Source organism: Lates calcarifer, linkage group LG18 (genome assembly GCF_001640805.2).
Source record: "Lates calcarifer isolate ASB-BC8 linkage group LG18, TLL_Latcal_v3, whole genome shotgun sequence".
In the NCBI taxonomy this organism is placed as follows: domain Eukaryota; kingdom Metazoa; phylum Chordata; class Actinopteri; family Centropomidae; genus Lates; species Lates calcarifer.
The window spans coordinates 10,846,979-10,872,564 of NC_066850.1; the positions used below are offsets into that span (position 1 = coordinate 10,846,979).

The 25,586-nt window shown below is 42.9% G+C and overlaps 1 protein-coding gene, 1 long non-coding RNA gene and 1 other non-coding gene across 3 annotated transcripts in view; 1 reads left to right on the forward strand and 2 right to left on the reverse strand.

Moving 5' to 3' along the window:
- Positions 1-330: 330 nt before the first annotated feature.
- The window catches only part of LOC108897563 (uncharacterized), a 40,075-nt gene continuing 14,819 nt past the window's right edge, over positions 331-25,586 (reverse strand). Inside the window, exon 3 of the long non-coding RNA XR_001963316.2 lies at positions 331-1,236. This is a non-coding gene — a long non-coding RNA (uncharacterized LOC108897563). The remainder of the gene's footprint in view (positions 1,237-25,586) is intronic.
- On the reverse strand, positions 3,610-3,682 carry trnak-cuu (transfer RNA lysine (anticodon CUU)). Its single transcript has one exon. It is a non-coding gene; the product is annotated as a tRNA-Lys (tRNA).
- On the forward strand, positions 4,080-25,006 carry ntn4 (netrin 4). Its single transcript, XM_018697257.2, has 10 exons — positions 4,080-4,537; positions 5,854-6,407; positions 11,592-11,870; positions 16,033-16,159; positions 16,324-16,509; positions 20,945-21,158; positions 21,890-21,984; positions 22,354-22,422; positions 23,480-23,653; positions 23,853-25,006. Exons 1-10 carry the CDS (start codon positions 4,492-4,494, stop codon positions 23,990-23,992), a joined length of 1,884 nt encoding a protein of 627 aa, XP_018552773.1. The 5' UTR covers positions 4,080-4,491; the 3' UTR covers positions 23,993-25,006.

Genomic DNA, 25,586 nt, shown 5'->3' on the forward strand with positions numbered 1-25,586 from the left:
TTAGAATATTCTTTGAAACTAGATTAAATAATTTCAATAGCTTTTTTTGTCTGTCAGTTTACTATCATAGAAAACTGAGAAATTAATAAATACTCCCATTTGAGCACCTAGTGGAAGTAACATTTCGGTATCTCACTTAAACAATGAATTAGTTATCAAAATTGTTGCCAAATAATTTGCTGTCAATCAGCTATTAATTAATCAGCTAATAATTTCAGTGTTAGAGTACAGGTTGGAGTCTTGGGAAATAATAAAACTGTCTGTAAAGTCAGGGTAAATTGAGGCAGTTCCCTCTTGGGTCATAATTATATGCAATAACGTGTACTGCTACGTAACATAACACTGTGAATTAGCCGTCTGTCTGCCCTGACTTGACGTACATATCTGCTGTATAGAATCTTTTCACATTAACATGAACTTCAATTATTCAGTGAGTGAAAACTCTGACCTGTTTAGGAGCAAAAGTGAAATGACTGTCATATCTGGGTCGCACTGGCTCTCTGTCTGGGCAGCTGTTTCTCTCCAGGCACAAATAGTCTGAAGATTTTACTCATTTTTCTGCGTTGAAGCATTCAGCTGTTACTAAAGTGTCCAACAAGTTCAAACCTGATACTTTGAATAAAACTAACATCTGACTTCCTACAGTAACAGGCTAGGTTCTGTCAGAAGAAAATTCCTCTGAAATTGCAGTGGAGCTTTCTCTGCATGTCTGAAATACCCCTGTCCTTACATCATTTAGCCTATTTTTCTTCTCCCTTCTTTTGAGTTGCTCTGTGTAATTAACCAATCTGTCAGTCAGTCACTGTGTCAGTCATGGCATGATGATAATGTGTGTGTGTGTGTGTGTGTGTGTGTGTGTCAAGAGTCGGGGTGGAGCGAGAGGTGCATGCAGGGGTTACAGTAACCATAAAGAGACGAAAAATGATGATAAAGAGATGTACAATGATCGAAAAGAGACAAAATCACCGTGAAGATGGAAAAAAGAGTGTCTGGGTGTCTTCCTCCAGGCAGGAGGGGTGGGGACCTTTTACATGTCTGTGTCTGCGTTTCCTGATCTGTCCATGACTGTGGGCTCTTTGGAGTTACAAATAGCTGCTTCAACAATTTGTAAAACTCACTGCTGCAGCCTTTTACTCATCTGTATCATCATTTGGAGGGAGACAGCTATGTGGAAGTCGGATCTTTCCAGTCTGATGCCAAAAAGCTCTTTGAAGTCTGCAGAGGAGAGCTGAGGAGCTGAGAGACAAAAGTTAACACAGAGGAGGCCTGTGGAGTAGATGAGCTCATACCAACTCTCTACCAACTGTGAGCAAAAATCCACTGTTTGACAAATAGCTTTTAGTCTGAGACGTATGAGGTTTTTTAGCCCCTCTGGCAGCATCGTTCTGGGGAAGGCAACGCTGGTTCAACACTTTGTCCCAGGTTGAAATATCTAAATGACTATTAAATGGATTGACATGAAATTTGGCAGTAGCTATCAACTGCTAATATGCTGCAAACATTATACCTGCATGAAAGAGCAGTTCACAGGACACATACTTTTTCATTTTTTTGCCCAAGAGTTAGATAAGAAGACTGATACCAATCTCATGTCTGTATGGGAAGCTGCAGGCAGCAGGTGGTTAGCTTAGCTTAGCATTAAAATGTGAAATGACCACAAAGAGACAACAACAAAGAGATGCACAATGACCACAAAAAATGGAAAAACAGTCTATAAAACATGAAAAATGGCCAGAAAGATATAAAAACAGCCATGAAGACATGAAAAACAACCAAAACGACTTAAAAACTGTCCAAAAGGTCATAAATAACAGCCACAAGGGCATGAAAATTAAACATATAAATACATTAAAAATGGCCACAAAGAGATGAGCAGTGACCACAGGCTCATGTCTGTACGTTATATGATGCTCTCGCCAGCGGGCAGTTTGCATAGCTCAGCATAGAGACTAGATACAGGGGGGTTTAAAAGTGTTTAAATCTCTGAGAAAGAACATCGTTTTCTCCTTCACAAAGAGCAGGAGCAGTGAGTGAATTAGGACAGAGAGAACAAAATGAACAGGTGAGATAGTTTCATTTGGCTCACTGCTTATTGGACACGGGTCAGATGCACAGAAAGCAGGTCATGGTCCGATTACACAGCAGACAGAGAAGCCAAAGCCATGCTGTGTCCAGTCGAGCTTGACCCAAATGGGCCCGAGCAGAAAGAACAGTTTTCCAACAACAGTTTCCTTCCAGAAATGCTTCTGTCTTTTTTTTTTTTTTTTTTTTTTTTGTACCATTGCTGAGCACAGGGGGGCACACTGCAGCCTGCACACTCCCATCTCACACTGAAACACATACTCAAGTTTGGCATTACAATAATCTGAGGTGTGGTGGTTTAAAAGCTTTGCTCCTGAGTTCATTTTTCATTCATGAATGCCTCAATCTTGTCCCTCTGTTCTTTTTTATGAGCTATTAAGCAGCCATCATTGGGAACAGACGGTCATGTGGAAAGCAGAACTGGAATTAAAAAGCTGGCAATTTACTGGCTTGCATATTTCACTGGTTTTGTATGGACACCAACAATGTTGTCAACAAAGGCCGCGGCCTGGCTTCAGCCAAGCAACCAATCGGTGTAATTCGAAGTGCGTCAGCAGCTTGTCCAGCATCACTTTGTGTGTGTGTGTGTGTGTGTGTGTGCAGTTTCGCTCAATCCAAAGCCAATTAGTCAGAAATGTTGGTATGAGCGCTCATTTATGCCCCATATCTGCTTTTCATCAGACTCCACATGGTCTATAGAGGTGTCCCAGACTTCATCATGTCATGGACCCCTGGTATTAACATGACCAGTGGTGGAAAGTACTTTAATACTTACTGACAGGTAATGAAACTGTACTTATTTCCACTTTATCTGACTTTATACCTTGTCATCTCATGGGGAAAAATATAATCTTTTTGACCACTACATTTATATAATTGCTAGTAACTCACTAATCACACTGATGACTATTTACAGTTTATAAAGTATGAGATTACCTTACTCTATAAAGTGCATAGTTACAGTTACTTCTAATCTAAAAAGCAGCCACTCTCCATAATGAGCTCTTACATTTTGCTGACAGTTTGTCTGTACTTTCACTTAAGCAGTGAAAGTAACCAAGGAAAGTAACCAAGTACATTTACTGAGGCACTGTACTTAAATACAGTACTTATATGATGCTGCACCACATTTAATGGAATTCTGTGTTACACACCACTTTACAGATGAAGACATTACAAATAAACACATGTGATTAGTTCCCTGTCATTATAATTCCATACCTAAGTATATATTTGAGGTACTTGTGCTTTATTTGACCTCCATATATTTTGTATTTCTACTCTACAGCCATAGCTCCCAGTACCTTAGATTTTTTTTAGCTTAAAAGCTTAAAAATATTGTGCATGAAAATTAAACTATGTATTAACTGCATATTTATATATAGCTACACATATTTCATTAATGTTGCTATGTAGTTTGTAATAATTGACTGAACAAGTCGTGATCATCGTTATAATCAATCATTCACAGTATTTTAAACTGTCTACAAACATCAGTCAGAGTTGCTTTGCTGTTCAAAAGACCTGCGCCCAACGTGGGGCTCGAACCCACGACCCTGAGATTAAGAGTCTCATGCTCTACCGACTGAGCTAGCCGGGCTACATAATAACATGAGTCACCTCCGTCTCAAACTACACAGAGCCCTCTACACTGACGCATCACCATTAGTAATGTGATAATGTCATACATGATAATATATCACTTATACGAGCTGTTTATCTGCAGAGCAAGTGCTTTTACTTTGAAACTTTAAACTTGTTCCTCCTTATCGGTTGTTAATATACTTGTTGGACTCCCTGAACTCTCCGAGAGGCCCCCCAGAGGTCCGGGACCCTCGTGTTGGGGAGCCCCCCTGGCGATCAGGTTGTGTGTGAGCTTCATCCATGCCAGCTCCGCACAAACTGGAATGTTCCTTTAAGTCGGAGAGAAAAAAAACAGAAAGAAAGAAATGCGGAGGGGAGGGAGAGGCGGAGCTGTCACTACACAGCCCTCTGCTTCTCCTCCTGCGCCGCTTTAGAAATAGATGAGCGGGGCAGAGCGGGCGGGTAGCAGGCTTCACACTGCAGGGAAATGAAACACGCTGCAGGTCCCGAAGCAGCAGACGAGCTGGGCAGACCTGTTCACTTCTCCTTCCCCTTCTTCTCCACTTCACAGCGGGACATCACACACCGTCCGGGATCATGTTGGTTCTTCCTCCGATTGAGTTATTATCGCCTTATTGGATCGCAGCTGAGTGAAAGAGAAAGTCCACACTGGATTTGAGCCTACGCACTTGTCTTTTTTTTAAAAAACTTTGCCATCGTGGATGAGATCTTTGCATACTTAATTTTTAAGTAACTTCAGCAGATTTTCTGGCTCAGTTTTCTCCCTCTTCTCTCGTATCCTTGGATTATTCCCACAACAAGGACATGTTGATTTTATTTGTGATCAGTCTGGCCTTGTTGTCAGATTCAGGTTAGTGTGTGTGTGTTTTTTTGTTTTTTTTTTACATGGAACATCCTTATTGTCAGTTATTGCTGCTGGTGCAGCACTGTGCTATTGCTGCTCAGAGACAAGTGCATCAATGCAGAACTCGCCTAGATTTTTAGCCAATTTAACGACCAAATTTTTGAACTACTACTTTGGATTTCTGACACATTAACCCACATGTATTGAAAGTTATGAGTTTGTTTCATAACAGCTAACTAAAATATGAGCCCCCGGTTTCCATCTTCCTCTCGGAAGAACAGAACAAATGTGGGTATGCTTGAGTCTCATTGTTGTTCAAATTCACTTATTTGGATGGAAGTTTGATATTAAAAAACATGAGAGTTATGAATATGAATGATACTTCTGTCTAAGGTCTCAGTCTTCCTCTCATGACCTCCTCACCTACAGACAGTTATGTAATTCAGCATGAACTTCATTCTAACGAAAAAACATAGTTTGAGAAAAGATTCCTGTTACATTAATTCAGCCTCTAAGGTTTAATATGACTCAATCTGTGAGATATTTGACATAAAAAAAACAACAAGAGCTCCAGGTTTAAGATAATAAATCCACTTAGGAAGATGACACTCTGGCCCCTTGGGGGAGTTGCAAAGCGTCTGGAAGGCGTCTGAATGCTGCTCATCCTCCTCCCTGAGCTGCCAAACTTTATCTGTGTCAGAGTCCACGCTGGCTGCAGTCTGCAGCAGGCAGGTGCACAATGCCTCTATTATCCCTTTTTGCATAACATTTCCGATCAAGGTAAATCACTTGACTTGTGTACACACACTCAACACTGAGTCACTCTTATTCCCAGCTTGCCCACTCACTCCCACACACACACTTTGTTACTAATAACTTAGATTCAGATGTGTAAGACCATCTCCAAACCTGCGTTTTTTACTAAGTGGATCGCTGAATGCTGCTTAACAAGACATTTTTATTGGTTAATATGGTCAATTATTAGACTGTGTCTTTCTAACAGAGAAATAGTTCCATTGAAACTGATGACAGTGAAATTTGTGCATTAGACAGCTCCATTGCATCAGGAAGCAGAAATCTTAGATAAATATCTCAAAGCCTTGGCAAATAAAAAACCTATCTGCTTGACATTGCAGATGAAGTATTTGGGTGGACTGATCCTTTAAGCCGAGGTATAATGAGTGCCACACCTTGCCATACCCACCTGACAGCCATGCTTTCACTTTTTTTCTAGTTTTCTCTAGAAAGCTGTTCTATCACCTCAGCCCATATTTGCCAAGTGCATGTGTAAACTTCTTTTTTTTTCCCCTCCATCCACCCAGGTCTGTCGGTGGAGGTGTTCCGTGCAGGTGTGGCCCCTCGCTGCGAGAGCCGGGCCTGCAACCCCCGCATGGGTAACTTAGCCCTGGGTCGGCGGGTCCTGACGCAGACCGTCTGCGGCAACAACGGCACAGAGTTCTACTGCTCCTACTCCGACCCCAACGCCAACCTGGCCTGCGGTGCCGCCAAGTGCGCCAAGTGCAATGCTGGCCTGCCTCTCCTGTCCCACCTGGCCGTGGCCATGTCTGACTCATCCTTCCGTCACCCCAACACCTGGTGGCAGTCAGCCGAGGGGGTGGAGTCGGAGACGGTGCAGCTGGACCTGGAGGCCGAGTTCTACTTCACACATCTCATCATCGTGTTTCGCTCGCCGAGGCCTGCCGCCATGACCCTGGAGCGGTCACAGGATTTCGGGCGGACGTGGAGGATGCTGCAGTACTACGCCAGCAACTGCAGCGACGCCTTCGGGCTGGAGGAGGGAAAGGCAGGTGCGGGCCGGGACGGGGCCACCTGCACATCCAAATACTCAGGGGCTTATCCCTGCAACCGTGGAGAGGTGAGGAGGAGGCTGTGTGGTTTTTAGTCCAGACTATGTGATGTCTGATGGGCCTTTATCATATTAAATCCAGTCATTAGAATCTATTCGAAGTCAGGTTTGTTAGTACACTCTCTGTTCTTAGACCCTTCAGTGACAATGGCCATTCACTCTATGTTCATTCTCTTTGTGATAGCTTTTGCTCATGGAGTCCACCTTTCCCACACGGGATTCAAAGGAAATGATTCATGCACGTACTGGACAATATGCACCAGACAAAGGCTGGTACACAGCACAAAAGACAACATTCAGTAACGAGTTTAGTGTTTCCATGTCTGATTTTCTCTCAGCCCAACCACAGTCCGACCACGCAGGTGGGAAGGAGGGTGGATACACACCTGCAGTGAACCGCTGGAGGGGGGAGGGGGCAACAGGGAGAGTTTCCTGCTCATTACGCAGCGTTTTCTTCCTCTGTAAATGAAGCGCTAATCATGTCATACTGTACACACCACATATGACAGGGTAAACCACGCCGCCAGTCGGACAGCCTTAAAGAGCACCCTCTCCTCCCTCCGGAACAAAATCAGTTCTTAAGTCACGCAACATGCGAGAGTCATAGGGCGCACTTAGCACACTGAGCAGAATAAAAGCAGAGAGCAGCCAGGTGGGGGGAAGCTCTATGTGAGTGTGTGTATGTGCATGAGTGAGTGTTTAATAGGCGTACTTTGACTGTAGCACGAGAGGGCTTCCTGAAGTCCATTGATGTTTAATTGAAGCAGTGTGTGTCGGGAGCTGCTCTGCAGATGTGTGTGGAGGCGCATGCCGAGGGCTCCCTGCAGCGCTCTCATATGTAATGTGTGTTTACGCCCTCTCTGACGGGCTCTCCCTGCTACTACTCCTCTCTGACAGATGTTATCGACTTATTCTGCTTCGGGATCGTAAATCTTTCTCTATATACGCCTGCTGTGTCTCTGTTTTTGAGCGTTACTAAATTCTTGGTGTGCAGGTGTTGATGCACTTATATAGAGTAGTTTTTGGGCTTTTATTACATGATTAAAAGAAGGATTATTTCAATTATCAATTAATCTGCCTCTTGTAATTGGTCAGACTCTTCTGATGTCTTGTCCGACCAACAGTCCAGAATTCAAAGATATTCAGTTTACTGTTGTATATGACAAAGAAAAGCATCAACGTCTCACATCTAAGAAGCTAAAACCAGCAAATTCTTGGCATTTTTGCTAAAAAAAGTATTTGCTTAATCGACTAATCATTGCAGCTCTAAACCATTTGTAGATGAAGGTGTGAAAATAGCACCTTGTTTTCCTCTTCCTGTCTCTTTCTGACTGTGTTAGCTTCAGCCACCTGTGTGTGGAGCATGACCGTTGCCCTCTAACCCCTCAACTGATGACCCAGAGGTTAAAAGAGGTCAAGTAGTGCACTGACAGACCAGCTGCTGCTGCTGTTCAGCTGTTCACACTTTTTCTGCCTCTGTGTGGTTTTGTTGTGATTGTCCTTCACAGTTTGTGGTCTGTGCAAGGTGGTGACAACAAAACCTTGCACTGTAAGTGTGTGATTTGGGGCTGGAGTATCTCACTTGCTCTACTCTACATCTAGTCAGGGTACTTGTAATTTAAGGTTCAAGGTTTATTTATCAATAATTGACCATAGAAATAGCAGTTTGACAAAATATTATTGGCACTTACTGGATATTTTACCAGATCTTTCTGATGCATCTTGTGGCCTTCACATTACAATTATTAAAATGGAATTAACATCTAATAATTTATGTTTTCTTGAAAAACAAAAATATTACATCATTTACATAAAGCTTACTATCACTGAGCACTAAGGAGATTAAATGAAAAAAATGTTGTGATGACTGTGATGACTGCCTGATATCCTCTTCTTAGATGTATATACTATACTGCTTTTTTCTGTTATTCACTATTGTTAATAGAATATCTTTTGATTTTGCACTTTTTCTGAGACAAAGGAGCCTATCTGAGGATATCACCTCGAACTCTGGGTAGCTGTAATGGATGAAAATAATCTTAACTTGTATTTATTTGTTTACTGATAAAGTGGTCAGCCAAGGAGTCAGAAATATGATTGGTGTGTGTATTGAAATATTAAAATCACACCTGACTTACAACGTAATCTAAAGTTTGCCTGCATGGCTGTTGGCTCAGGTTAACACAGTGTGATTCATGTGTGTTTCTTAAGGTGTGTGTATCAAAGCATGTTGGGTTGCATGTGAATGTCTGAGCTTCTGTGATCAGATAAGGGAAAGCTGTGATGGATGGGAGCGAAGGTTTTTTAAGGGGTGGTGGTGTAGAGGAGGCGGGAGAGGTTGGGGGGGCTGGGGTGTATTCATAGCTGGAAGCGATTACAGGCAGCAGGTATTCTCAGCTTTCTGCCTCTCGTCTTTCTCTTGCAAACATGAAAGCATGTCATCTCTTGCGCTGAAAGCTTTTCACGTTCACCTGTTATGTGGGGGAAAGGTGGGGTGTGTGTGTGTGTGTGCGTGCGTATTGTAGGACTCCTTGTCTTATTTATGAGGTCAGCTGGGCCTGAAGAATGTGAGTGTTTGTTGTAGAGACTGACCTCCTTAGGGAAGAGAGTGAGGCAGACCGGCCAACATGCACACACATTTTCCTTCTCTTTTCCACAGTTCCTCGAGCACACACACACACACACACACACACACACACACACACACATACACTAGTCCATGCCCTTTCAGATAAACACATACAGTCTGCTCTCCGTCTGTCGGCTGGGAAGGAAGTGCCGTTGCTCTGATGGATGTTGGTACTGTTGGGCTAGACACCCATCCCCCCTCTCCGTTTCCCTCTCTGTCTTTCTCCTTCCATCAATGCCCATTGTGCCTGTTTACCAGATTACAGTTCACAGTGCTTTGATGGAATTAGGCCTGTGAAAGCCAGACTTACTTTATTTTTCAGCCTGAAACAGGAAGAAAGATTACGACTGGACACACGGCCCACAGTGAACCCACTGCCTCAGAGAGACAAAATTAAAATGTGGCCTAACATGTGTTGTGTATTGTGTGTGTTTTACTAGCAGGTATAAAACATTCACCTATAGACAGTATGTGCTTTCAACACAACATATGTGTCTGGTCTCTGTTTTCAACTCTCATAATGATACTAATGATTAATATCTTCTCTAGATTTTTCTCCACGTTAGATACAAAGCAGTCACAGTGACACAAAGATTACAATAGGTGATGTTTTTCATTCTGTACTTATGATAATGTTACAGCAAATTAAATTACAGCTATAAGTTCCCATCTGTTTTCTTGAAAACAAGCAATTATGATAATGATCCATGTTACTCAACAAACCTTATATCTTCAAACCTGCATTGTTTACGTCCATGGAGTGTTCTTTCCACCTCTTTTCTGGTGATGAAAATTTTCTCATCAAACAGTAGAATAACAAGAAGCTATTGCTAGGAATGCGTACTGCATGATCTGCTAATCAAAATATTGTTTCATAGTGCAGTTAGTTGGTACCTTTAAGCCCAGCATGTGGAACCTCTACTGCTGTTCCCTCAAGAACATTCACATTTTGACCCCAATTTTAATTCCTATGCACAAGTTTAGAGTAAACAACATCCTTTACATAAGTAAAAGTGAAGTAAAAAAATCAGAGTGATGCCACAGGTAAGCAGCTAAATGTGCCATAGTACTTTAAAATAGTTCAAAAAGCACAGTATATGAGCTAATATATTGCATTATCATATGCTGGATTTGATAAACTGTTCCTCAGTTTGCTTGACCCCCTAAAACCCTTTAAAGACCCTTGGGTAGACCCCAGACTTACACCTATTCAGAACACAGATTAACATAAACATGGGTGTCATCAGCATATTTGCGAACACTAATATTTATCTCCACATTCAAAGGAAGCCTATGAGGCATGATTGTGTAGTAAAAACTCCAAAAAGGCCTCTTGTGGAATTTGCGTTGTGTAAAGGAATCCATGACACTTACGTGATTTTGTCAGTGTGTGTCTGTGTGCATGCCAGTGTGGTTGTGTGTGTGTGCTGGTGTTGCTGTGGTGTCGCCGGGCTGTCGCAGGCCTTTTGTGTGGCTCTGAGTTATGTGAAGCTGCATCTCCGTCCCCGTCTTTGTCTGGCCCAGCTCTCGGTGCTCTCCTGCGGACCGGCGCCCCTCGTCTTATTTGTCGTGTTCTCTTAATTGCGGACCACAATGCTGTGACCCCGTGACCTTTTCCAACAACAGGGAAATTAATAGCGCTCCTCCCATCTCACTCTCAGCCAGTCATCTAGCCAATCAGGGAGCTGCGTGGGCTCTCTGCTCGCATCTCAACCAAAGCTTCAACCAAAGAAAACACTCACACACACACACTACTCATCCAATGATATCAGTGACAGTCAGTAGCCAGTGACAACAACACACACTTTGGTAAAGAGACACACTGCAAACACGTTTTTCTCACAGCGAGAGTTGGGGCACACACCAACTTTTTCACCCTGACAACAGCAGCGGTGTTGGTTGCTAGTGGCAGCAGTAGCCATGGCAATGGCAGCCCACAAAGGGATCTTCGATTTGAAGGATGTCCAGGGACCGGACAGGGTAAAGAGAGAGAGCGAGAGGGAGGAGAGAGGGGGCAGAGGGAGAAAGGTTGGATGCACTCATTTAAGGACACCCAGCACCCTCATGGTCATGTGAGGATGCAGTCAATAATGGTGGGGGTGTAAGGTCACAGCTTAGTGCACCAGTGGTACCAAGATAAACCCCCATTAACATGACAGATGTAGCGACATGAGCAGCATCAATGAACCTGATTGTGCCACTGAATGCATCAGTCTAAATTGCTATAAATCATGATGTGGAGCTGCAAAAAAGTGTGATAAGTGTCTTATTTGCTCTTTTGTACTATTAAGATTTTTTTTCATGCTTTTCCTTAATTCAAGACATAAAGCAAAAGTAAACGGCAGAGGCAGAAAACCATAAATACTGTGCAACAAACAATCCCACTGTATGTTCAAGAAGAAGGGAAGTAAGGTTGCAACTACCAATCAACAGAAAGTTTCAAAAATTATTAGTTAATAATAGAGAGAATAGAAAAAACTCCCATTATCCCAACTTGGATTTGAACAGTCTGTAAACAGTTTAAATTAACACACTCTCTCTCTCTCCTTCTCTTTGACCAACAGGTGATCTACCGGACACTCCCAAAGTGGGAGTCTCTGGATCCATTCGGAGTGGAAGGTCAGCAGCAGCTGAGGGTGACCAACATCCGCATCCGGCTGCTCAAGCAACAGCCATGTCCCTGCCAGGCCAAAGACCATGCCTCCGCACGCGAAGCTCTTCCGACCCGACACTTTGCCATATATGACCTGATAGTGAAGGGAAGCTGCTTCTGTAATGGACATGCCGAGCAGTGTGTTCCTTTGCCGGGATACCAGCCCATTAGAGACCGGACCAACCATGTGGTAAGAAAGTATCAATACTCCTTACCAGTAATTACATTTCCAATGCACATAAACTTGTTGCTGCACCACTCTGACATTTTTAAACATTCCTTAAGTGTCACATGTTTTGATAATTGTCATGAGGTAATCACTCCCCACAGGCAGGTTTTTCACTTGTTCTAAGGAAATCTAAATTATAGGCTTGATATGTGCAGACTAAATGGCTTGTTCACTTTGTGTTGGCAGTTTTTTTTTAATAACAGACTAAAGGAGGGGTGGAGGGGATCACCTTTCTCTCTCCTGTTTCCTCTGCTCTTCTGGCTCTGTCTGGTCAGATAAACAGCTGCTTTTCTGCTGATAACAACACCCAAGAGATGGAGATATAGATTGAACTGAGGGTTAATGATGGTGTTGATGCTGATGTGTGTGTTGATGAAGGTGTGAACAGACAATGTTTTTCCTGGAGAGTGTTTCAGAGCCAGGCTCCTATCGCAGCCATCTCCAAAAACACAGAAACGCTGGATGGCTTTGAAGCCGAGCTCCGGTCCCACTGCAATCAGCGAGTAGGGAAAGTGAGAGTCAACAAGGAGTTTCCTTTACAATTTATATAAGGAAAGGCAAATAAACAGTAGCACTACTTAAGTATATATAGTAGTAAAGCCTGAGTGATGCTGGATTTTTGATATCAACCCTGCATAACTTAACAGAGCCCAGATTCTGATGAGCAAACCCTCTCAAATGCTCCTATTTTACACTGATATGAAACAGAGAAAATGTTTGACTTTTGACATGATAAATGAACAAGACGATTCATATGTGTTTTCTTAGCTGATACCAGCATTTTTGTACTGAAGCTGCTGATAGTCAATTTACAGGACGCAGTTTTTAAATGTTTAAATCTCACTATTTCCACGCCAAGAAATTCCTAGTAGCTCTGCTGAGAGTTTTCATGAGGATTTCCTTCTTTTAGAAAATCCTCTGAAACAGCATTTAAACCACAGGGCTGTAAAACTCCACTCTGCACGCCAGGATAATAATAATAATAATAATAATAATAAGTCATTTTAATGCTTACTTGTGTGGAATATGAAACCAAGTGGCGAATATTCCCTTCTCTTTGCCACAAATATTAGTCTGACAGCACCCGAGACTTTGAACAGTAAATCCTTCTTAACTGTCCTGACAACATTACCTCAGGTCATCGGAGTGTCGTTCTGCTGCGTGCCATGCGGCAGCGTTCGGTAAACACACAGGGGTTATATAAGTGTCTTTTCCCGCCTATCAGTTTTTGTTTTGTGTCTCTGTTTCGACCCAGAGCCGCTGTTTCTGGCAAAACCCAAACAAGCAGAGCAGCACAAGACAGGAGATGAGGGCAGAGATTACTGATCGCTCAGGGAAGGGAAGGGCGTGTGTGTGTGTTTGTGTGGTTGTGCATTTTTGGGCCTTTTTTATAAATGTTTGTGTGACCTCCCGAAACTGCTTTTATGTACACTAAACATAGAGTGCAATCATACATGTACAGTGTGTGTTGTTTGTTTAGTCTGTGGTGTGTGTGAGAAGCATGTGCTTAAGCATGCAGTGTTTTGTCTGCTCTCAGTGTGTGTGTGTGTGTGTGCAGTAATCAGTGGTGAAAGTGGCTCTGATACGTCCAGTCATTACTGCCCAGACACTGTGAGCAGGTCATGAAGGGATCAGTTTGTTTGCTGTTGTTGTTTTGTGCTCCTGGACCCCCACATGGGGTTTTGCGGTTCAGGGTGATTACACTGTCTGTTAGTTAGCCACAAAGCCAACACACACACACATAACAACATCCAGATCCAGCTACAGCAATTAGTCCAGCCAGGGTGTGTTTGTGTTTGTGTGTTTTCTTGCTCTGCATAACTACTCACAGTTTGCAGGGATCCACACTGAAGTGCAGGGAGCTGCATTACTGGGCATGTTTTGTTTTGTACGTTTAAAAGCCAGAACAAATAGTAATAGACAGGACTTTACAAAGTTATCACAGTGGTATCATTTTATCCTCCTCCACAACAGGTAAACAGTAGAAATACTCTGTTCATCTGTTCATGTTGCAAAGTAATCCACCAGGAATGTTCCCTTGCATTTATGTGTTCCCTTGCACCCCCCGCTTTGGGACGCCTTGCTGGCTCCATTCAAATGACTGTCAGTCTGAACAGTCTTATTACCACTCAGACTATGAGATCAGTTGTATAATGTCTGCTGTGGCTTTGGATGAGCTTGTCAAGACAGAAAACAATACCGATAACGTCATCAGGTGTCGTCTTTGAGACTACAAATGTACAGGTTCTAATGAGAGACACTATTGAGTTGCATTATGAAAAATGTAGGATTCAGCGTATTTGGAGCTTCACCCATACCAGGTATTATAGGGTCAAGGTGCCTCTTATGATTCCTCACCTAGCGCCACCATTAGGCTGACCTTTTTGGTAATGGGAATTACTCAACAAATATTCAACGGATTGTGATGGAAACTGTTAAAGATGTTCAGTCCTTCTGGATTAATTGTAATAACTTTTTGCATGACCTTTGCTCATTGCTCTCGGAGCATGGAGACAAAGTTGGAGCTGAAAGCATCAAGTTACTCCGAGTCTTAGCACTCCAAATCATGGTTTGGTTCAGACATCCATTTTTGAGACTGTGAATGGTTGTATCTTGGTTTCACTTTACAAGTTGCTGTTAAAATATCATACTCAACCCAATAAACCCGTTTCAGAATCAGATGTATGACGTACAAAATGTTCAACTGAGAAACTGACAAGTACAATATCAGCTTTGAAACATAAGCATGCTTTGTAGCATAATGTGTTTAAGTTTACCTTATCCCATCATGATACACAGTTAGGTGGGATAGTGTAGGGTTTATATAAACCATATATAACTTTTAAAAATGTAACTGTTCCCCATGTTTTGGCTTGGAAGAGGTAAAACTGATGAAATGATCCGTCAACCATCGGCAGCTTCTCATACCAGCCCGGCCCTGCTGTGTCCTCTGCACAGCAGACTTTAGATGATTGCATGTGTGCAGCTTTCACTGTGTACATGTGTTAATTGTCCCGTATCACGGTATGGTAAACATGTGAAATGGGTTGAAATACCAGCTGTCTGGACCCGGGCCAGACGCTGCTACTACTGCTGCCGCTGCTGCTGCTGGACGTTTCCCCTTCTTCTCCTCCCTGCCTGTCTGATTTTTCTTTTTCCAGCACCCCCCCCTTCTGTCTCTCTCCGCTCTGTCTCCTATTTGCCTGGATCTCTCATTTACACAATTGTTCCCCTCTATTAGTGTGATTGAAATGGTGTGTGATGTGTGTGTTCACGTCCACACTGCAGGGCTGATGTGGGGTCAGTCCTGGCAGAGGACATGTTGTGTATAGCTGTATTCCTATAGCATGTGGATGTGTTTAACTCCATAGTCAGCGCGCTGCGTTTGTGTGTGAGCCATTCAAGAGTTGGAGACACATCACACACCGTGGGAAAGAAGGGCAAGAATTGGTGTGTGTTTTTGTGCATTTGTGCTTTATTTTCTATGCGTGTGCACAGTGTGCCTACCTCTGTAATCGTTGTATAATTGTGTGTCCTACATTACAGTTGCACGGAGTAACGCAAACAAATAAAGAGCTTCCTCAGATGCCTTGCCTGCCCCCCTCCTTCAATCATTATCCAGCATGCATGGCATTCCAGCTCACAGGAATGACAAGGAGATTGTTATTGTGCTCTCAGTGCTGCATATTTGCACTCTTCTCATCCACACATACACTCGTAAACACACACACACAGGCTTTTCAGAGCAGAGGCCCATTCTTGTTTCCAGTGATGAAGCCAAACAATCAATCTCCATTCACTATTTTTTGAGCGAGGGAGTACGAGAAAGAGATGGAACGAGAGGAAATCAGAGGAAATGGAGAGGAAGAGGAGAGAAAAGGAAAGACTGAGAGTCATGGAAAAGGAAAGAGAGGTGAAGGAATAGTGTGTGAAATCTAGAGGAAGAGTAAAGTCTTCACCCTCAGCAGGCCTGTCCTCACGCTGGAAACGGTCCTCTCCATCACACTGACCTCTTTGTTCCTCCCATCCTTCCATCCTTCTACCTCTGTCTATCATTTTGCCTCTTGCTAATGAGCCCTTTCTCTCTCTCCCTCTCTCTCTTTCTTTTCTCTTTCTCCCTCAGGTTCATGGGAAGTGTGTGTGCAGACACAACACTGCAGGTGATCACTGTGAGCGCTGCGCTCCTCTCTACAACGACCGACCATGGCAGCCCGCTGACGGATTGACAGGGGCTCCACACGAATGTCGGAGTGAGTCGGACAAACACACTCGCAGCTTTTAACTTACAGAAATGTTATATAATGTGCAGCCATCGTCACTAGTCCTCCTCTCATTTACCTTATTCATTGAGTGCCTTCAGCAAACCTGCTTCCCATAGACAAACCAGCAACGATTTCCTCCCTCTCACGTCTAGAGTGTAAGTGCAATGGACATGCTCAGAGCTGCCATTTTGATTGGTCGGCGTGGCGTGAGTCCGGCCAGCGTACCGGGGGCGTGTGTGACTGTCTGCACAACACCGAGGGACGTCAGTGTGAGAAATGCAAGCCCGGCTTCTACAGAGACCCCCACCGACCACAAACCGCCCCAGACTCCTGCAAACGTAAGATACACAAACACGACACTCACCAGTCGCTCATTACAGCAACAACAACATGGATGAGAAGCAGAGTGTGGCTTGTTATTGGCATTATTTGGTTATTTAAGTAAATATAAAGGTGCAAAAATACCATTGTGTAATATATTAGTATATTTCAGTCATTCTGAGGTGCAAAAAAATAAATCTCACATCAAGGTGTCTCCATCTTGAATTTCATCACACTGACCACATATTGTATAATGTAGTTAATGATCCTAGTCATCACTCCATGAGGCCTCCAGAAATGTTTATTTATATGAGATGACTTCAGGAATTTCATCAGTAAACATTAGGCGCAGCGTCACATTTCCATACCAGACTTTTTGGCAAACCATCACCCGTAAAACCCCACAACCCATGACATGTAGAACACACCGTAGAATGGCGTAAAGTATAATTAATCACAGCTAAGTGTTGACAAAGTGTTGCTGGCATGAATCACAACATTAACCTCATACACACCACACTGGCACAGCGCTCTCATTATCCCCAAGGAATGCTGGAGCACTGAGATCACAAGCCGGGGCGTGCTGGATAATGCTGATTCCTGATGGGCACCTGGCTCTCTGTGTGTGTGTGTGTGTGTGTGTGTGTGTTTGTGTGAGACAGCGTGCTCCATCCAGGGTTTACGCCATAGTTAATCATCAGATGGCGGCATTCCTACGTCTTGACTCAAAGCTCGACTCACAACCCCTGCTTGTCCATCTCGGCTTGTTTTGCAATGTTTCATGCGTGACTCAGAGCTCGAGTAGCTCCAGGGGTAATCATTGGTAGTAGATGTTACTAGATGTGTGAGGGTCCTCTCTGTGTCTATGTATGAGTACGGTGTGTGTGTGTGTGTGTGTTTGCGTGTGGGTGGGTTGAGCGGCTTGCTGCCCTCCGGTGATGAGACTAGTCTTAAGTAAACACAAGATAGTCATCCATAAACACGACAGTGGCTACATTCTCCCTCTGATTATCTCTCAGATTTGACCCAGTGAGCTCAGTCCTGAAGGTATGCTGGACTCACACATGATTACTCAAGTGTGTGTGTATGTGTGTGTGTGTTCTTTTACACACACTAGCATCTAATTGAATCCAAAACAACTGTCAAACAGCACCAGACCATTCAAAAACACCTAGGGGGAAGAATATGCCGGCTATCAGCCCAATTTTATCACTCAGAGTTTGGGTGTTGTCATGTTTTTGTTTTCTTTTTTCATATCGAGAGATCCACTGCAACAGACAGACAGAGGCTATACTGTGCATGTTGACAGTGACATGGCTCATTCATAGTCACTATCTGTTGTCAGTGCGGCCCAAGAACAGGCTGCATGTTCTCAAAGCCATCCTGAGAGTCTTCTCCATTATCTCATGTTGACTCTGCAGCTTTTGGATCTTGAACTATCTCTGCCATTGCTCCAACCTCCTTATGCCATCTCCAACATAAATCATCTTAGGCCTTAACCTGCATCCTCAGTCATCAGTTCACATAATGCATCCCCTAATGTGTCTCCAGTGACCACTTGTGATGGGATCCCACTCCCCCGACTCCATATGCAAATAAACGCATACATCATTTCCATTTGCAAAGACCAAATGCACGGGAAGAAGAACAGCACTGGACAAAACAGGAAACTTGAAGATGTTGGTGTGATCCAGGTAAACTACATCACTCAAGGTGTTTGTTGCACTCGTGATATCCTGCCTTTCTGGGTTTTTCGAAATGTTCAGACGTCATGGACAAAGCCATTAGAAAATAGAAATCAGATTGCATCTGTTGTGTATTACATCCACCCGAATCCATTTTGACTGTTGTTGTTGTTTTAGCGCGCAAATGAGAACATAATTTCTTTTACAGATAGGACATGAGTAGAGTAGCCGATGCTTCAGTGTGGCCACAAGGACACATTCAGGTACATACCCGTAAAACAATGTGGCCATTTGCGACCCAGAGCAATTGGCTCTCAATACACTTTCATACCTGTGCACCTGTCCTCTTGTGATCGGATCACCCAAGGCACATGTTAACGCTAGATGTGAACAGACTATTAGTGTGATTCTTGCCAGATTTTTGCTTGGAGACCATTAGCATCAATTCAGGATCTTATAAATGATGAAATGTGTTTGTATTTACTACCTGAGTAGAAGTAAATGCCTCATCCCACTGTTACTCTTCAGTGTTTTCCCCAGTGTTTTCTTCACGTGCCAATTTAAAAACAAAGGTTGGTTGTGCTGGCACCTCTTATAAGGTCACAGAAAATCCCAGGCATGGTTTAGTGGAGTTAAATTTCACTCATTGGGTTAGGTGTCCTGCATATTTTCTGTGCCTGAAAACTCACCACCAGTGGGGTAACTATAGAGGCAAGAAGGCAAATGATCGTCAGTGATGGCTGATTGATAGAAAAAAAAAAAGAAGCAGCAGCGACGGCATGCTCGGAGAACCCCTGAGACGAAGGTACAGCTTGTGAAATCCCACTGCAGCCACTCGCTGACAATGGAGGAATTTCCCTCCGTCTTGAGGAACATTTTTTTCATACCAGGCTCCGAGGGGCCCGGGAAAGAAAACACTCTTGTCAAGCTCCACGCAAGCTCGTACACACCAAAACACTTTAGCAGAGGGGAAAGTTACTGTGTGTGTGTGTGTGTGAGTGTGTGGTGTTTGTTATCATCTCTGGGTGTTTTCTGTGGTTGTTCAGGCAGGTGTCCTGTCATGTCTCAGCACACGCTCATAAAGTTTTCATTGTCAGAGCTCCTGCAGCTGACAGCTTTCTTATGATATGCGCACACAGACGCACATTTATCATTTACATATGTGAGTCCTTGTGTAGTGACCTCTTCAAATGCTCATAAATTCTCATGCAGATATGTAAACACACACGCTTACTCAACACATCGCCGCACATGTTTTGGCTTTACGTGGAACTGAGGTGGCGGTTTAATCTCTGTTAATTATTAACCTGCAGAGGCTGTTCACTAAACAATAGTACAGATAGGGCCTGAAACACACACACATACACACTCAAGGCTTTGTCTATAAATGAAGATCTTGTCTTGTAATATTTGGTGTATGTCCAGTACTTGTGTGTCTGTGTGAGGGTCTGTGTCAATAAAGCCTATGAATGTGATATCTTTATGATTTTATTGATACCGTGCTGTTTGGTCTCGTTATACGCGTTATCTTATCTTTGTGGTTCCTGGTAATTCATCTGATAAAGTGTCTGGTTTGAAGCTCAGGAACGTTGATGAGATATCGACCTTACTGGTCAAAAACGCATTTGTGGCGCATCTGGGATTGAAGAAGTCCACCGTGGGAAATGTGCTATTTCAGCGACTTTTTACTGGGGAATTTAAAACTGTAGCACTGCCTCTGTGCTTGTTTAAATACTTAAATACAGACATCAACCTACTGATGAAAAAGCACATATACACACAGGTATATATCACATCTCCATTCAGAAATCATCCGTGTGTAAATGCAGCATTAATTGTTAAAAAAAGAAGGTGGGAGGGCAGAGAGACAGGCCTCTGGGTTTACAGTAAGTACTTAGAGTCATTTACTGCCAGTCAGGCTTCAAGCATCATTAAACAGAAGAGAAATGGCTCCCAACAACAAACCCCTCTATGTTTCTCTCTCCTTGTCTTCTGCTTGTCCTTCACCCCCCGCCACACACACACACACACACCTCCCTCACCATCTGCCCCCAAGATAGGGACAGATTTATAGGGGAGGCAAGACACCTCCTCCTCCTGCAAGGCTCTGGACCTTAGTGCTCACAGCAGTGGAAAGACAGCAGACAGTAGTTTTCTAGGACTGTTAGTGGAAACGTGTGTGTGTGTGCAGTATATTGTTTTTGGAGGTTGTTTAAAGAACACCCTATCAGCACACAATTAGAGGGGACATGAGGGAGGGAGAAAGCCATGATAAGAAAAAGAGAGAGGCCTTTGTATTACGAGCTCCTGCAACAATACCAGACAGACAAATAGAACAACTGATGAATGATGAAATTCTAATTTATTTATTTGTCAGCTTAGAAAGACCTTTGGAATCTGCTCCACTTTTTATACATATTTTTCTTGTATTTGACTTTTCCTTGTTGGTGCTGGTGTGTCTCAAATTAAAACTACATTTTTCAGGGGTTGTCATGGTGAGACAGTGGTTTTAAGACCCAGAGCATTTAACAACACTGTCCCTGGTTTGATTTAAACCTTTGTCACATTTCATCTCTCTGTCTCTCAGTGTCTTTCCTGTTTTACTCTCTCTCACCCTGTCACAAAAAAGGGTGTAACTACTTCCATGAATTTTAGCTTTACTGAAGAGGATGAACATCTAGTGGTGCACATGTGTTCATGATTTCTTGATGTCAAAGTGCAACATTACCTCCACATCTAAATTCATTCTATCTTTTTGCTTTCCCAGCATGCAACTGTCACCCCTTGGGGTCCATGCCCTTCCACTTGGCTGACGGCTCACCCTGCGACCCCTCCAACGGAAACTGCATCTGCAAACCGGGAGTAGGTGGGGCCCACTGCGACAGGTGCATGGTGGGATACTGGGGTTTCCATGACTATGGCTGCCGTCCATGTGACTGTGCAGGAGACTGTGATCCATTCACTGGAGACTGTATGTTTGGGTGAGTAAAAAACGTTGTCTTTCCTGATACTAATTCCATATATACTAACAGTATACTAATATATCAATCTGAATCTGAAATCTTACAATACAGTCTCTCACCCTAGAGGCGACAATGATCAAAATCTAAACTGGACGCTTGGTGACTACTTACTGTGAAACACAAATAATACAACAGCTTCTTTTCTTTTAAACTATCTATTTCTCAACATTTTCAAGATGGTTTGCAATTGGTTAACAGTGTAAAATCATGTATCAAAGTTTGAAACTTTAACAGTTGAACTGATTCTGGTGTAATCACTAAAAGTTTGTTCTAAGGTTTGCTGTAAGAAGAAGATATTTTTGGCTTTGATCCTTTGATATTGGAGCTACAGCTGCTGAAACAAAATATACATCATCTGTGGACCATGAATATCCACAGAAAATATTAATGGAAACTTGATGGCACAAGGGGAAATTTAGATCTGACAGTGGTACCAAAATCATCAGGAATCCTCCTCTGGGGACAACGAATATCCAAACTATGTTTATATTCAATGGCCTTCCAACCTGTAGCTGCTTGAGATATCTATATTCACAGTGGTTGAATAAACAGTGGTGATTATTTATCATGTTTCTGAAGTGTGTGCGCTCCTCAGTCAGCAGCAGTATCAGGCTCATTGAATATTTGTTTAGTACAGATATACACTCCCACATTCCCGTGTGTGATAATGTTGTAATGTATGTGTGCAGCTCTGATCTGGACCTGTACAACTTAGAGGGAAACTCCAGTGAGCCGGTGAGGATCTTCAGAGCGGACGAACTCTTCTCTGCCCTCCACTACTCAGGTGAGATACAGGGACAGTGTGTGTGTTATTCATCGTCCTCCACAGTCCAGTGACCAAGCGTTAATGGTTAAGTAATGAAAGTCTTGATAGGGCCTTCGAAGGACATGGAACAAAGATGGATGTGTGTGTGTGTGTGTGTGTGGATAGTTTCCAAGTGTGCCTTCTCTTAGACCCCCCACCACCACCACCATGTAACTGCAGCTTTCATAGGCACATTCCTCTCTGGACACACACTCTATTCTTGCATTCTTAGGACGCCACATACAGTATATGAGACCACACACACATACACACAAACGCACACACACTCTCAACATCAGTCATGTTACAAATATTAAATCTGTGTCTTCTGTTGTTGTCCCCCTGCAGAGAAGTGTGAGTGCAAAGAGCAAGCGCTGACCAACAGCAAACTCTTCTGCACCATGAATTATGCATACGGTAAGAACTCATCACTTCATCAGCTGTGTTTCCCTACAAAGTTTTTTCAGGAAAGTTAAATTTTATGCACACTTTTAAGTTGCCCAGTGCATTTCTTTGTCTTCATTTATTTATTTATTTTTACCTTTTTCCCGTTTAACAATTAAAGTATATCTTGGTCTTAGAGGTCTGTATAGGTCCAACACTGTTGACTGAGCCTGATGCGAATGCAGCAAGTATTTGGTTGATATGGGTGCTAAAAAAATTAAACTGGGATCACACTGAACAAATTCAGCCTGAGACATAATTGAGGAATAGCGATGTGGTGCAAGGGATGTCCTACAATACTGACGAAAAGTTTAGCATATCAGAATTTCTAGCTCCTTCACGTTGTGCAATAGGATGACAGAATGACTCTTTCGGTTATATTGCTGCCTGTTGGTTTGGCATGCTCTTAACAGCATTTGACCCTCCTCCCTGATGACATGCAAGGACGTGAATGACAGCTGAGTCAGAGTCAAACTAGTGTTGTCAGTCTCCCGACCGAGACGCAGCTAGAATTTATGGTGCTATGATTGTGGTAATGTGATTATCTGAACCAAATTTCATGGCAATCACTTGTCAAAACATTTCACTCAAATGTCAACAATTACTGGATGGATTTTTACAATATATTGTACATTCATAGTCCCCCATGGTGGAGTGTGGACTCAAAGCGATGGCCAAACCACCTGCAGCATTCAGAGCAATGATTGATTTTGCTCCAGCCCCTCTGGGGAAAGCACACCTCATCTGAATTTAAGTCCAAACTGAAAAAAAATCATGATCAGATAAACTCCTTTTGAAGTTTGTCCAGCTACCAAACAGACACAAGTTAGCCTCTATAGTTCCATGTTCCAGCCTTCTTCAACAGACCCTATTAAGCTGTAGTTGGTTTTTACTTTGTACAGAAGACAATAAATCCTTTTCTTGCATATAAAACAACTGTATACCTCCTCTGGTGACAACAGAATGACGCCTGACAGAAAATGTGGCTACAACATTTAGTACATTTTACGTCTCTCTACCTGACTCTTAGTGCTGAAGGTGAAAGTGCTGTCGGCCCATGATAAGGGCTCCCACGCTGAGGTGGAGGTCAAAGTTCAGAAAGTGCTCAGTCAGAACACCAAGGTGAAGATACAGCGAGGTCGAGTCACCCTTTACCCCGAGTCATGGACTGCACGGGGCTGCACTTGCCCAATCCTCAACCCAGGTCAGACACATGCTCACACTCACAGTCTGTACACACTGTATTTTGTTTTGTCTCAATCCCAAATGCACCATCTTGATGTTAAAAGCAAAAACGTAAAGACCAGTAATTTTACATGTCGCCTCAAAGCTGATCAAGGTTTTGAAAATTTAACGTGCTGTCCCAAAGTAGAGTTTCCTTGACCTTTGACCTCCTTTGTTAGGGGTGGAGTACTTGGTGGCGGGACACACGGACCGTAAGCAGGGCCGCCTCCTGGTCAACATGAAGAGCTTCGTCAAGCCGTGGAAAGCCAGCTTGGGCCGTAAAGTCCTCACACTGCTCAAGAAAGACTGCAACTGGTAGAGAGATTGTTGAAACACTGGAGGACCGACGGATTCATGGACTGACAAGACTGTTTTTGATAAAACAAAGCCATGGATTCGTGTTTTTGCTCATCCTCCAGATGTGGAATATTGAATCACAGAGGATTTCAGGAGCAGCCCTGACAGACATTTGAAATCCCTCCATTCTCTGCTGTTGTCCAATGAGAGCCTAAAGCTAGTGGTGGACTTCACAGGCTAAAAGCACACAGGATGTAAATTTTGTCAAGACATATCTGTCACTCTTACATTCTCATGTAGGATTCAAGCAAACATCTCCTTTGCTGTTGCCGCTGCAGCACAAGAAATTAAGGAAGCCCCCTAGACCCACTGACATACATTAAAACACCCACAAAAAACTGAATTTCCTCCTCGCTGCAGCACTTTAGCCTAAGATGGACTGAGGGAATACGGACACACAAAGAGAGGAAGATTAAACACACACTCACCAATCTATAATCCCTCATATGGACTGTGGATGGAGTACACCCATTCCCTATGTGCTCCTTAATATGGTGGACACATACTCATAAAGGCAGCAGTGTGTGTGTGCTGCAGACATGATGTGCAAAGCACCCAGAGTGACGCTGAACAAGCCATACAAGCCACTACAGGTGGTTAAATCTTAGCCAGTCCAGGTGTGCCTGTGTTGAAATCAGAGTGAATGGGTTTTACCCCAAACGTGAATGTATTTGCCTGACTGTTTTTACAAATGTGTGTATGTGTGTGTGCATGTGAGCTAGAAAGAGTGGGTGTATGCAGCGGTATGCTACGAGCACAGTCCAGATTCAGTCCAGCTCTTAAGCTTTTCTTTAGGTTTGTATACACTCTCAAAAAAACAGCCGTTCCAATGTTTATGATACATTATGTACTGTATATTGAGTCATCTCATATTACACTCCACTGCTGAATTCAGAAAAAATCTTGTTATTCCTTCCTTTGTGCTTTTGTACAGTATTATTTGTATATATCTATATAAATATTATTGTTCATCTTTCTTCCTCTGTTTTGTTTTTTGTCCTTATGTGGTTCTATTCTTGGAGGTTTGGCCAGCAGTTCTGTTCAAAAAACATTAGCTGTTTGCTATTTATAGCTTAATTTTGGATTTCTCTTAATGTTGAAGCTGTGCACATGGAACTGCAGTCAGAGCGATACTCCTTCTGTAAAGAATTTGAATGGTGTTGTCTTTTTTAGCACTTTTCCAAAGACAAAAATGCAAATATAAATGTGCAAGAAATAGATTAACAGTTTCTGCTCTGCTCTAATGTGACCTTCCAATGTTACCACGTCCAGCTAACTATCTTCCTACGCACAGTAATAACACTAAAGTAGTGTTACTTCCAAGACCAGGGAGCACATCATTTGCTAACATTATTTTGTCTTGCCAGAGTTTAAGCTAATGTTAGCATCTCTCTGAGGCAACTCCAGCTTCACTTGTTGCCTGAGATAGTGTTAATATTTGCCCAAAAACATTGGTTAGTCCTCATCCTCAAATCTTTCTTTCTTGTAAGAGAAACATACAACAATAAACAATAAAGCATAAATTCTTTGTAGCCTGTCAAAGTTTGTTTTTCTAT